This window comes from Plectropomus leopardus, chromosome 4 (assembly GCF_008729295.1).
Source record: "Plectropomus leopardus isolate mb chromosome 4, YSFRI_Pleo_2.0, whole genome shotgun sequence".
Lineage (NCBI taxonomy): Eukaryota > Metazoa > Chordata > Actinopteri > Perciformes > Serranidae > Plectropomus > Plectropomus leopardus.
In genome coordinates this window covers 34,933,353-34,947,698 of record NC_056466.1, presented here as the reverse complement: position 1 = coordinate 34,947,698, position 14,346 = coordinate 34,933,353, and the positions used below count along the sequence as shown (strand labels likewise).

The following is a 14,346-nucleotide window of genomic DNA, read 5'->3' as shown; positions in this document are numbered from 1 at the left end:
CTGCGGTTCCTTAGCAACGCAGTAAAAAAAACTGCGCTGACGTCCATTCTGTTCGGGAGTATTATGGTCTGTCGGGAATTCAGAGTGGCTGGGACTGGAGAAAAATATCTGCTCTGCTAGCGTTAGCGTCCAGCGAGCTAACGGTAGGTAGCACTGTAGTAAACATGGAGCTGTCTGCCGTCGGGGAGAGGGTGTTCGCCGCCGAGTCTATCATTAAACGGAGGATAAGGAAGGTAAGCGCGTGCCCCTTTTCTCCCTCAGCGTTGAATAGAATGCACCAACAGCGCACTCTTACTAGTGTTGCCCTGCAGGCTAATAAAGTCATTTCTGTTTGTTTCTGATGGCACGCAGGGTCGCATTGAGTACCTAGTGAAATGGAAGGGCTGGTCTCCCAAGTAAGTCCTGCTACATTGTGTGTCTTGTATGTTATCGAGCCGCGGCGGTGGTGTCTGTGGCTGTCGTTAGCTTTCCGAAGCTAGCGAGACAGCCCCGGATTAAAACTGAGCTGTAGCACGATGGGGATTTTTTTAGCTCGCAGGCTAACGGCCATCTCCACACTGTGTGTGTCAGCGCTCGCTTCCTCACTCTCACTGAACGCTATAATGCTGTTATTCACAGATACAGCACTTGGGAGCCGGAGGAGAATATCTTGGACTCCCGCCTGTTTGCCGCTTTCGAGCAGAGGTAACGTTAAATATGTCTGGGCTAGCCTTTATGGGCAGAGCTAGTGAGTGTTAACGTCCAGTAACGTGAAATATATGGTGTCCTCGGTGCACTTTGCTCCCGTTACACTCTTAATGGGTGTCTGTCACTGTGTGTGCCTCTCAGGGAGCGTGAAAGGGAGCTGTACGGGCCCAAAAAGAGAGGACCCAAACCCAAGACGTTTCTGCTCAAGGTAAAATTAGCTGTGTTGTTTCGTGTGTGTGTGTGTGTGTGTGTGTGTGTGTGTAAACTGCATCCTCACGCGACAGTGTCATCACCCCTAATGGTCTCATTTTCATACAACATTGTCTAATGTTATATTATGTGTATGATAGTTTCCTAACAGTGTACTTTCGGTCGTATTGTTTTTCAGTGCTCTTTAATGATGCTAATTATGCATATTCAGTGAATTCAACTTCGCTAATGGGGAGCTGATGACATGCTAAAGAGCGTTTGAAATACATTTCCAAAAAGCCAGTCCGGTTTAGAACCTGCTGTTTGAGCGTCTTAAAATCATTATATAAAATTCGTTTTTATTTCCATATCCGTCATTAAATCCACACGCGTAAATGTCACTTTCCTGTGCGAATAATATAGTTGATTTACAGTGATGCAATTAGCAAGAGGTTTCAGCTTTTCAGCACAACGATGCGTGAAAATTGCTTAATGAGCGACAGTTTATCTTGCACTAAATACCACAATCTCCGTTGACAGGACTTAAAAATGTGTATAAGCGGGATTTTACTATACATCTGTGTCCTGGCAGGAATTGTTGTTAATGCTGTAGCTTTTTAGTTCTTGTTTGAAACCATATTTAAATGGCTGTCCTACTATGACAAGTCAAAGTGCCTGGTGTGGAAAAGGCCGGTTAAGTCAACTAAGAAATAAACAAGTGGAAAGGAATCGGCATGTTTTGTATACATTTACAGGGTTCCCATGGTCAAAACCAGCCACTGTAAAAAGAAACCATTTGTTTTAACTTAATGTCAGTGTCCTGGCTGCCTTGCATTTTCAAGATCAAGAAGACATGTTGAATCATTACAGAATTACCCCATGTTGTCTCTTTTTACAGAATTAGCTCAACTTGTCTTTGCAAATTCAGTCAACTTAAAATGTTATGGCCACCCAGACACTATGCCGCTTAAGGTTAAAAAAATTACTTTCTCTTTACAGTGAAGGTCTTGGGATTTCACAGTCATATTCTCCAGGCCTGGAAAAGCCATGGTATTAATAAAAAATAAAAATTTTGGCAAAGTCATGGAATTTTGTTGGGTGTAAAGACATCGTTCCATGTAAGGTAACATAAAAGCAAATGTATTTTCGTTAGCTGTGAGCATAACGTAGCTCTCATTTGTGTCGATATACGACGTTTTGATCAAGTTCATTTTCTCCCTGTGTTCCCTCTCTCTTCTTGTATGCCAGCTAGCTGAAATTATGTTTAAATTGAGTTTGAATGTGATGTGATTGAAAATGCCCGTCAAGTGGGGCTAGAAAAACATTTTTTTGCTATGGGTTTAAACAATTCCGGAAAACAAAGAAAGATTATTGGTTGCTCTGTAGACTACAATCAAATGTAGGTCACGAAATTGAATTGGGTGCTCATGGAAAATGGGAAACAACAGGATAAAGCGAGAGGGAAATCCAGGCACTCCAAAAGTGTGAAAAACGAGGAGGAATTACATTAAAAAGCCTTAATTATAATGTCTAAATCATTAAAAAAGCCAACATGTTTTGACCAAACACCAGTCTTGGTCAGGGCTTCAAATTAGGGAAAAGTTTTTAAAACAAATTTCCATAAAATTACCGTGAATTTGGATAATAATTTCCCTTTCTTTTCCTTACCTTCCAATAGGCTCAGGCTAAAGTCAAAGCCAAGTCTTATGAGTTCAGGAGCGATGCAGTCAGAGGGATGCACATCAGCTACCCAACTCCAGAGCCAGTTGTCACCCCCAGGGCCAGAGAGGGCCTGAGAGCTGTTGTTCCCACCATCTTCCCACCCAGTACAGTCAACCGCGGTGAAAGTGCACGCATCCGACAGCCAGAACTGAGCCCCCGTGAATACCAGCAGCCTTCACCCCAGCAAAGCAGTCCAGAAGACCTCATCCACATACCCAAAAAAAGAGGGCCCAAGCCTAAGCCCCGCTTCAAGGACAGCAGCTGCGGCCCCGCTGTCTCTGAGCCCTACAAGAGGAGAGCGGAGGAACAGATGAGCCACAGCCAACACAAACTGGCTAAGCTCCAGGGGGGTCAAGAGATGAGGCTGGTCAAAGTGGCCCACAGACACCCAGAGATCCATGGTCACAGTCACAAACACCACCATCACCACCACCACCATCACCACCACACACACAGCCGGGGAATCTCCGGCGGAGGCTCCTACAAACAGCTGTACTCAGAGCGCGGCCTGCACCCGCACAGGACAGACACGGACACACACAGGACTAAGGACAGCTCCAGCTACCTGGCACCTGTGCACTTCAAGCACCAGTCCAAACTGAGCCAGAGTCTGAGTCGCCCCGCTGAGCTTCCACAGATGGAAAAGCCGTACTTCTTGGACAGGCCGTCCCCGACCAGGCTCGACGACGACTTGGACGAAGTGACATGGAGGCCGTCTATCGGGGACGTGGAAAAGGTCATGGTGACGGACGTGACCACCAACTTCCTGACCGTCACCATCAAGGAGAGCAGCACTTCAAAAGGCTTCTTCAAAGACAAAAGATGATTGACTGACGTCTTTCTGCCACACTTTGTTTCTTTATCAGTCATTCAGATGCTCGTAGGACATCGTGTGATTATTAAGCCAAGCAGGTTTTGTATGTAATGTTTAAAATCAAATTACATAATGTGCATATGTGTAAATAGTATAAAGTGGGACATCTGTTTAATGTATTGACCAAATCAAATGAAGTCCATTTCACATCCTGCACTGGTTAACAGTTGCATGTTTCCTTTGCAGCCGCTGATGTACAGAGCTTGTGAATATTACTATTTTGCAATTGTAACTAACTAGAATGTATTTTTTTCTCACTCTCATATCTTCCGCCTGAGCTCATGCTAGCAAAGTTTTAGAGGTGAGCTGAGGCTTAGATATTAAATTCAGTCTGTGGATTGGATATTTTTTTCTAATTTGAACTGATTAGACTGAATCTCACTGTAAAATCTGACAAGTTGATATTACTGAAAATGATCTTGGAAACTGATTGCCTTGAAAAAGGAAAGTAAATACAACTTCAGATTTTAATTTCTGTTTACTTTATATTCAAGTGTTAAGTTTACTTGAAATTTAACTATATTTACATAATTTTGTGACGTTTTTGCAACTTAAAAATGACAAGTGAACTTTTTTTTGTTCTTTGTAAGTGTTAGTAACTTCAGTTAGTCCTACTTAACTCATTCATCACAAAGAGAATTTTGCCAGTGATGAAGTCAGGAGATCCTCCAGTTCTGTTTTCTTAACATATTTAAGAAAATACAGGTAACACTGATTAGTTTGCAACCAGCAGAATACAGCTATATAGCACAGTAAACTTGGTTTACTGAAGTTGTTAAAAGGTAGAAAGATTAATTAAACTTGGTATTTGAGGTCACAACAACTTTTTAAAAAATCGAGCAAATATAAGTACTTTTATGTGAACTTAACAATTAGATATGAAGTAAACATAAATTAAGATTAATATTTTATTTTTCAAAGCAGTTGGTTTCCTAGGTTTTTTAAAGTTAAAATCTGCTTTTCAGAATTTACAGTGTACCCTGTTTAATATAACAGGGTTGATATTTAAAAAATGTACTCAAGCACTTTGAATTCAAAAGTATTAAGAAATAATCTGCTTCTGTTGTATTCAAAGTCCGAGTCCGTCTCGGAGTTTGTGATGTCTAACATTTCTAACTGTAACATAAAAGAATAAATTCAAAGCGGACCGTTTTCACGACGTGTGTATAACTACAGTTTTCCATTAACATGGTATATTTTACATTTTTCATAGAAAATGTTCATAAAGCTTTAATGTAAGACGATAATTACAGAGTCGGTGTCAAATTGCTTTTTAGACGCTTTCCAATAAATCCTTTGAATTTTCTCATTTTGTTGTGTGTTACTGTCAGTTTTTTAAATTTTCTTTTTTATTTTTAGCGCCGTCGGCCCTTCACGTCTGAAATCATGCGAAAAAGCAACGCGTAAACTCACAATAATAGATTTGGCAACTATGAATACGCAAGTAGGCTTTTAGGCCACCACCTAAATTATTAGGCTTATTTAATTCTTTCTTATATTACTATATGTTTTAATGGACTTAGATAGGTAATTTGGAAATCTTTGAAAAAAAATGCGCTTTTTAAAGCTGAAGAAAGGGTCACTCGCGCGCACTGAGCTGGAGGTAAAGGCCTCAGGCGCGGGCGAAAACCCATAACCTGAAGCTGATCCAGAGCTGCTGCAGCAGGCCTGCAGTCAGTCTGCTCAGAGTGAGCTTTGCAGAAAATGGGCTTCTCCCCAAACAGCAGTCTGTGCGCACAGAGCAGCTGTGAGGATTTGATGTTCACGTTTGCGCCGTGCGTCATAGGTGCGTTTTTATAGGCTACTTGAAAAGAGATGCAGCTCTTCTTTCTCACAGGCCCCGACTGTTACATTTTTTTGAAGGAATTGTCTTTTATTCATTATATTAAGTTTTTTTTTTTTTTTTGTATTTTTCTATTATTTCAGAGTACGCGGCATTTTTTAAATTTCTTATAGGGATAATATATAAACTAATACCACACACCACATCATTTATAGACTTTGCAGATGGATAGTATGCCCATTTGAAATACATATTTTTCTTCTCTTAATTGTTTGTTTTTTCCGAGCAGCTCCTCCTAGGCCTATTCCTCCCGAGTGCGCGGACCGACGGACCTACTTTTTACTGAGCTTTGCAGGGACGACACCGCCCTGTCTGTGCATGACGCATCAGGTCCACCTGCAAGCCTCGATACAACATAGGCCTACCTTAATTTCGCTGGTTCCAAATAATATACCGAAGTAGTTTACTGTGCTTATGATAACTGATCCTGTCAGTGGTGGAAGAAACATTCAAGATTTAAAGTAAAAGTAGCAAAACTATAGGTCAGAAATACTCTGTTACAAGTAAAAGTCCTGCATTCGAATATTTACTTCAATTAAAGTAAAAAAAAAAAACAACCAAAAACTAAAGTACCAAAATTAAAAGTACTCCCTATGCACAACGTGGCCCTTCTCAGAATAACAAATATTTATTTGTAATTTTTGAGAATATATCGTTTAATTATAACGATGTGTTTATCCCAAATGTTTCATTTGGTAAAGGTGGAATTCATTTTAATTACTTAATACATTGCTTTGTAATTTGATCTATCTTAATACAACATTGTTTATTAGTTGATTATATTTGTATCAATAATCACCCCCCCCGCTGTCAGAACGCATTGCGTCATTAATTACAGATTTAGATGTGACGCAAGGCGAGGCGGCTTTATTTAACATGTTTGTAACAGTTTTTAAAAAGAAGAAAGAATCATGAAAAGAACACAAAGTAGCTATATTCCATGCAATGGCGCAACACTGAAAATAACTATGGATACAACCCGTAATACCCACACTCACACTACTGGTCACTCAGGTCTGAGACAACAGCCGGTTTACACATGCACACGCACGACCACAAAACACTGGAGCAATGAGGCATGAGAAAACAGAAAGGTTTAGCTGAGCTGTAAATGCAGCCTGTGCAGAGCTCACAGCGCGCAGCTCGTTACGCAAAGCGTTCAGAGGGCAGGCCAGCAGTTACTAACACCTTTACCAGCTCCTGATGTATTCTGGGAACAAGCTGAAAGCCACTGTCCCAAAGTCTAAGAGGTCTGATGGGGTATAGTCAGTGAGCAGGTCAGAAATATACTGTTAAGTTGAACCTGAGCAAAGTGGCCTAATTTCTTTCCAAAGCATGAGGGAAGGCAATGAGCGACTTAAGAAGCCCAAAAATCAGCCAAAAATTGCAAAAAGTAAAAACTAACTAGCTAACTAAAAAAAAAAAAGTAAATTACCTACAATTGCCTATTATTATATTAATGATGATGATTTTGTAAAAAAAAAAAAAAATCATTTCAAATATATAAATATGATGATTGAAAACTGAAAAATTAAAAGCATTTTTAACAGCAGTTTTTCACTAGCATTTTGGAAAATAATTTTCTAATTTTCTGCACTTGGTCATTGTCCTTTTCCCCATGTTTTCAAAAGAAAGCAAACCTATCTGCTCAGAGATTTGGAGGTTTTTGGCATGATGGCATGATTTTAAACTGTGGTCAGATGCTAAAAATTAATTCTCTTTCTGTCTATAACCAGGAGCTGCATGGCTCTGTCCCCGAGGGACCAGAGCTTGGCTGAATCTAAGATCTGCAGCCTTCAGCCTCACCTCTCCTCATCCTCTTACATCACAGGGGAGACTGGGGATGGTTATAATAACACCACTTTCATCCAAAAGGGGCTGATCTATAAGGCATGTAATGTGTGTATTTTGACCCCTTCCTCCCTGAGTGTGCATGTGACATTTCATAGTTGTTGTAAAAAAGTGTGCAGATTTTACAGCCAAAATACTGATTTTTATGTTTGAAAGGGTTTTATTTTGATGTTGTTTTGTTTGATTGTTTGTTTTTTAACCAAGTCGTTATTTGGATTAGTACTGATACTGCTGAAATCAGGATTATTAGGACTCTGTTTTTCCCTCATCTTTTATATCCGTTTTTTTCCCTCTCCCTCATGTGTCTGTCCATTGCCCCCTGGAGCCAGGTAAAGTCGTGGAGTTTGGCCCACTGACTATCCACACACCTGCAGGTCATCACTCACCTGCTGATCATACAATCAGTCCACCTCCACTGCTGCAAGATTAAAGGAGCAGCTCATTCCGTCTCTCTCCTCCACATTGTCTGTTACTCACCAGTGCTACACAGTCAGCCTCTCCTTTTGCTCTTATGCTCCTGTTTTGTTGGTTTAGTTCTAATCAGTTTTCCCTGTGTGTAGATCCTTGGAGTCCTGTCACCAGGTCACCTCAGCTCCACAATCCTCCGTCCTCCTGAAAACCTCACCTGAGCACAGTCCTGGAAGGAAACCCTTACTCCGACGACTCCGGACTTTTCAAGGACCCAGAGTCCTTAACCAAGCCCCTGTCCCCCTCCAGAAACTCAGAGACCAATTAAATAATAATAAAAAATAATTTCTTGTTGCAACCCATGCCTCTGCCTGCACTGTGGTCCAGCTGACTAAACTAACTTTTTACATCATCTGTAACTTGTAACTTGTGAAAGAGTTAAGTGTCTTGAGTAAAATGTAAAGCATTTCATCACTGATTATTTCAAACCACCATGCTGCTTTAGCGAGCTTAACCGTGACTGTAACACCTTTTTAAAGAGTAACTAACCCAGATGACATCTAAACACATTTCCTCTATCTTATTCCGTTTCGCAGCATGCAGGGAGATTTGGTGGGAAAAAAACTGATAGGGGTGTGCTTGAGGCAGGGAAATACAGTCAGGTCTGGCCTCAAAGAACACTCTATATCTGCCATGTGACACTGAGAAGATGCAAAAAGTAAACTAAAATAAACAGAAAACGTCAGAAGATCAACACAGCTGCTGTATTTTGGACTCACCCCATGTGAGGCACTGAGCGTCTGGCAGGTACAGGTTGGCCACTTAGACCTAGAAATAGGTTATTAGTGTATTTATGACTTTTCTTCCATATATTTTTAAAATCATTGTTTGATTTTGAATTCTTCACTCACTTGTGGTCATAACTTACCCCAGTACTTGCTGTAACAATGGAACTCTTTGCATTTGACATCAAATAATGAATTCTGTGATATTTTTGTAGAAGTTTAAAAAATGCTATTTGTAGTTGAGAAATGAGGGTACTTTTACTGAAATTCATTGAGTTAAAGGTGCTGGGTCAAAAAGTGAAACAGCCATCTCCGGTCTCCCCCAACACCTTCACCAGCTCCTGATTTATTCTGAATACAACCAGGAAGCTGCTGTCTGAACACCTGAGAGGTCTGATGGGGGAATAGTCAGTGAGCAGGTCAGAAATATATTGTTAAATTTAACCATTAAAGACCAATCAGATTATTTTCAATTGTGGTAAATCATATGCTGTAAATCCATTCTGTCTCTGTCTAGAGCTGCATGGCTCTGTCCATGAGGGACCAAAGGTGGGCTGGATCTAAGATCTGCAGCCTTCAGCCTCACTTCTCCTCATCCTCTCATATCATAATAACCCTTTAAAACCAAAGCAAATTATCTTGATTTCTTTTAAAAACTCAGGGAACCATAACAAGTCTCAAGCTACAAGAAAATTACTTGATTTTTTTTTTAAAAAGAAAAAAAAAACAGTTAAAAAACAACACGAGAAAAAAAAAAATCTAATACAAAATAATAAATACAAAGATAAAATGTTGATTATGATTATTTAATTTTCTGGACATTGTCCCTATTTTTTTTATTATCTTCTAATAATTCTCTCTTTCTCTGCTTTATAACTAATTTCCAGGTCTTTTTATTTTTTTTTAAGTTTTGCAATTTGCAGGACATCTCTCGCAAAGTTGCCTATTCCCCTTTTTTTAGCCATATTTTCAAAAGCAATCAAACCCAAATGTCAGGTTTCAAAGTCTTCAATGACTGTGATGGGTCTGAATGCAGCACAAGAAATCTGATGTCGTTCCAGGTTTCAAAGGGTTAATAATCAGAATAATAACAACACAACCAGTATTGGTCAGTATAGACGCATGCTTTTTGATTTATTTGTGGTTGTATTCCCGATTAATACATTTTAGTCTGTGATGCTCAATGATACACAACTGAGAAAATAAATGTAGGAACTACTGATAACAGTCAACTACTCAGATATAACACAGAAACAGAGAGAGAGAGAGAGAGAGAGAATCTTTCATGGTTTCATTTCTCCAGAATTTTCATTCTTGAGTCCATGTCATCACTTCTGGTCCTGAGGAGAAAAAGGTTCAGAGCAAATCTTCAGTGAAGTTAAACAGTCTTACAGGCATTTCAGCAGCACTCAGAATTAGGGGTCGACAGATTATCAGCCTGGCCGATTATCAGAGCCGATATTTGCCATTTTGACGATTATCTCCATCTGCATTTTATTTTAATGATGACAATCAAATGAATTAATAAAAAAGTGTGCCTAATAACCTCAAACAACACCAGGGAAGGCAGCCTGCAGTATATGCAAAGAAAGTGTTAGCATTGCAGGAACTTTTACTTTTTAAAACCTCGAGGAGCTACTTTAATTTCTTCACTTTTTATTTAAATTTTCACTTATCTTTATTTTAAGAAGTTGTTGGGAACTTGCTGTATATGATGTTGAACGTTTCAGTATTTATATTAAACATTTGCTAAAGGCATTTAAACAAGTTTTGTGCTGGAGTTTGTTATATTCCAAATTTCAAATATTAACAGAAATATTTTCATTGTTATCGTAAAGACATATCGGTTCCAAATATTGGTTATTTGTCTCATTAAGAACTAATAATTGGTATCAGCCCTGAAAAAACAATATCGGTTGACCTCTTCTCAGAATCAGCAGAAACCATTTGAAACAACCTTTGGGGCACTGCTTCGCTTTTTAGATATCTGTTCTGCCAACAGAAAGCGTAGACATGTGTTGATGTTATTTTGGTGACAAGCTGATGTTGCTCTATTCCAAACCCCTTTAAATGAAATGTCTACAAAAGAATACTTCAATATTTTTCAGGCCAAGAACCCCTTAGCTAAAAAAATGTTCAGAAAAATGTAGATAAAAGTTTTCTTATTATAATTGTTATTAACTTAAAAAAATCTATATATCTGTTCTTTGTCTGTATTTTACTATTTTCTTTTCTATTTTTAAAATTATTTTTCTTTTGTATTTTATTTATTTATTCTACATTTCAGGTAATTTCCCCGCAACTCTTAAGTTGTAACTTCTCCCTGTTTTCTTCATAGAAATAGAGTTACATTTCTCATGTCTCAAAGGGTTAAACCAGGCACCATGTATTTGCTTTAAAGTATGTGAGGTAGGAAACTCTACTTTCACAAATGTATGTTACTGCAAAGACAAAATAGAAATACAAAAAGTGCATTTTTAGACTTTTTTTTTCAAAAGAAAAAAAACTTTCAAATCATTATGAAAATATAATTTGGTGGTTCCTCCTGCAGTAAGTCTGAGGACCCCCTGGGGGAGGACCAAGGGTCTACAATGTCTGTTTCCAGTGAAATACAGTTTATTTGAAACCAGTTTTATTTTGAAACGATATAAAGTATGATAAGTGGCCATGTTTAAGGTAAATGACATGAGCTTAACTTGGAAACTGTCAGCTTTCTGAGGTTTCCTTTTGAGCCAAACAGTCAAGATAAAATCACAAAAAAACAGGAAGAGAAATTAACACCCTAAGCTGATGCAAAATGCCGACACAGAAATAAGTCATTCAGTTTGCATAAAAAGAAAAAAGGAAATTTTAAAAAAAAATCACTTGTAGATGAATAAGGTGACTCTATCGCAGCCTTGAACCAGGAATCTCCAAATGTTTGTTAGTGTGTAAAATGGATTATGCTGTATGTTAGTGTTTTATTAGTAAAATCTGAGCTGATGAACTCAGATGATGATGATGTTGCTGTGTATCTGCATAGTGTTACTTTCATGTACAGAGTGCATTTTGGGGTTTGAAGTGATGTCTGAAAGTTGTTGTCATCACCAAGATCAAACGGGGTATCCGTAGTTCCTGTCACAGCGGGGGTAGCAGTGAGGGTTCAGCCAGTTCTCCATGTTAATCTCCTGGGCCCTCTGATCCAGAGCCTGCATGTGGAGCAGGTGCTCCTGGGGGGGGGGGGGGGTAAGATAAAATTACAACAGAAGAGTGGCTTAATATGTGTAAATCACAACACAACACTACAAATCCAAACACATGTAGATAGAAATGATAAAAGAGATTTATCCCAGGAAAAAAATGACCTTTCATAGCAAACGGAGGAGATGTCTTCGACGCAATGGGGAAAAACTTCTGGACTATCAGATGTAGAAACTTCAAGAGACTGAATATATATGTACGCCCTTCTTTGAAAATAGACATCTGTAACCATGACTGTTCTGCTTTTCCTTTTTGTGCTTGTTTTGTTTTTCTTTCTCTCTGTTCATGAAAAGAAAGTCATGAGTTAATATGAATAAAACTTGTGGTTGTGTATTCAAACTAAAACACAATAAACATTAAAGTTAAAAAAAGAAGAAGGAGGTCAAGGTACGAGCAGCCGACTATTAAAGAAACAAGAAAGCTGATAGCTGTCTGTTTTGCTCACATTTGCACAAATGAAAGTGCTTGTTTCAGAGGGGAATCAGCGCTGACTCAGATCTTTTTAATCCTCTGCTTTCAGTTTTGCGCAGCAGCTCAATAAACAGCTCAGAGTGAAATGACAGAGATGAGTGGAGCTAAACGGGGACACGTTTGGACCTGTGCACTGATGCAGAGATTCCTTCAGAGCGTGATAATACACACACACACGATGACAGATTACTGTATAGATACTGCTGCTGCACTTAGATTACTGTCAAACAAATGACACAGTGACACAGACTGAAAGTGTCTTATATTAGCTGATTTGGACATAGATTGTATTAAGATACACTTGTAATATTTTTTTGAAATGCTTAGGGGCTTGAATTATGAAAATTTGGGGTGAATATTTTCTATGACTGTGACATGTAAAAGACAAATAATGACTTGTTAGTCCTTTAATATCACACACACTCGCTCTGCGCACAAAATGTGCTCTTCAAAATCAAGCTTTGAAAAAAATTATACATTAATATTATTTTCTACTTTCATTGGGTTTATTTTTCAAAACCCAAATCAGTCCTCATAATAAATAACAAATATTCATTCATTTCTATAATTTTAACCCTTTAGGTTTTTGTCATGATGCCACTGTTTTTAAAAAAACAAACACAAAATAATTATTTTCAATATACTACATGCAAAGTAGATTTTTTTCTACCTATGTCAAAATGTATGCTATATGCATGAACTTAGTCCCTTAATATCTATTTTAGAAGCATTCAATATATATGATGACATTTCAATTTTATGTTAATACTTTCATTTTTTTGGATTATCTGCTACATTACAGCCACAAAGTGATAGAATTCAGTACAATCAATAGCCAATAATCAAGTCAGCCTCCTCCTGATGTATCTGTGCTCTTTGCTCTGATGAACCTTACCCTCATTGGCTCATCAGGGTGGCCGGGCTTCATGGGCCGCTCCTGCCTCTTACTGCGGAGCAGCTGCTTAGCAAAGCTCTCCTTGATGATAGGGTTGGCATCTGAGGGACAGAGAGAGATAAGAGTCTGACTGCAAGGAGATCAAATGTTTACTTTTATGTCATGTGGTCATGTGATGCGCACATCCAGTTCTGCTGCTGCTGCTGGGAAAGAAAAGATTACATAAAGTTGATACTAAAGGGGATGAAAGAATAAGATAGTAATTTTGATTGTGTGTGAGACTGTCTGCTCTCATTTAACCTCTGCGTGAGTAATTGATTTTTTTCTACACTGTAAATTCACCAGTTGATCTTACTTTTATAAGTAAGTCAAAACGACTGCCTTGATAAAGGTAAGTAAATAAAACTGTCAGATCTGATTTATGTTCATTATATATCTAATTGTTAAGTTTACGCATAGTATATTTTAGTTGCATTTACTTAATTTTGTGAGCTTGTTGCATCTTAAAAATGTGAAGTGCATAAACTTGTTCTTTGTAGGTTATAAGTAAACCAAGTTAGTCAGACTTAACTAAACAGTTTTATGTCTTTTACAAGTTGGCTGAAGTTTATTTGACTGTTAATATTAGTAATAAAATGGCATTACATGAAGTCCTGTTGAAATCTTAAGTAAAGTCAGAGGTACAGATTTAATCTGAATTCTTGTGTTTTGTTTTTAAATATTTTTATGTGGCTTAAACATGGATTTGCTTTGATTGAATAATTTTGTTTGTTATGTACAAACGCTGGTCTTGTCTTGAGATGCTCAGAATGGCATTTTGTTCAAATAATCCTGCAAACTCAGAACTTTTTGTTGTGCTTACATTATTTATCAAGCACGATCAGTTTTCTAAATATTACCGAGTCAAGACAACTGTTGAGTTAACCCTTTGAAACCTGAGCAAACTGGCTGGATTTTTTTTATTTGTTATTTATTAAACATGGAAAGAGGGTGACAACAAAAAATTAGCAAGAAAATAGTAAAAAGTTACAAGAAAATTACTTGAAAATAAGCACCAAAAATGAAAAAAAAAATGTGTGTGCGTGCATGCATGTGTGTGTGTGTATAACACATTGTTAATATATAATTATAAATATGTATAAATTTCTAAATATAATTTTCAAATATAGTTTTCCAGACATTTTTTGTTCATTTTTTTAAAAAAAATAACTCATCATCTGCTTCAGCTAATTTTTAGATCATTTCTTAGTCACTTGTTACTAACTTTTTTGCAGTTTTTGGGACATGTCTTGCCAAGTTGCTCATTATGTTTTTCAAGTTTTAGAAAGAATTTAAACCAATTTTCTCCGGTTTCAGAGGTTTAAATGCTTGTCAAAGGCGT

General features: G+C 37.9%; 2 protein-coding genes across 2 annotated transcripts in view; one reads left to right on the top strand and one right to left on the bottom strand.

Annotated features, from left to right (window-relative positions):
• Positions 1-80: 80 nt before the first annotated feature.
• cbx8b (chromobox homolog 8b) lies at positions 81-3,628 on the top strand. The gene is made up of 5 exons (XM_042484987.1): positions 81-233; positions 352-395; positions 619-684; positions 829-895; positions 2,555-3,628. The coding sequence occupies exons 1-5, from the start codon at positions 165-167 to the stop codon at positions 3,422-3,424; spliced, it is 1,116 nt and encodes a 371-aa protein (XP_042340921.1). The 5' UTR covers positions 81-164; the 3' UTR covers positions 3,425-3,628.
• A 5,834-nt stretch (positions 3,629-9,462) lies between these two features.
• c4h17orf67 (chromosome 4 C17orf67 homolog) overlaps positions 9,463-14,346 on the bottom strand; it is a 6,723-nt gene continuing 1,839 nt past the window's right edge. The window contains exons 2-4 of the mRNA XM_042485964.1: positions 12,966-13,066; positions 11,447-11,568; positions 9,463-9,699 (exon numbers count right to left, since the gene is read on the bottom strand). Of these exons, the coding sequence (XP_042341898.1) occupies positions 11,452-11,568; positions 12,966-13,066 (218 nt within the window). The 3' untranslated portion in view covers positions 9,463-9,699; positions 11,447-11,451. The remainder of the gene's footprint in view (positions 9,700-11,446; positions 11,569-12,965; positions 13,067-14,346) is intronic.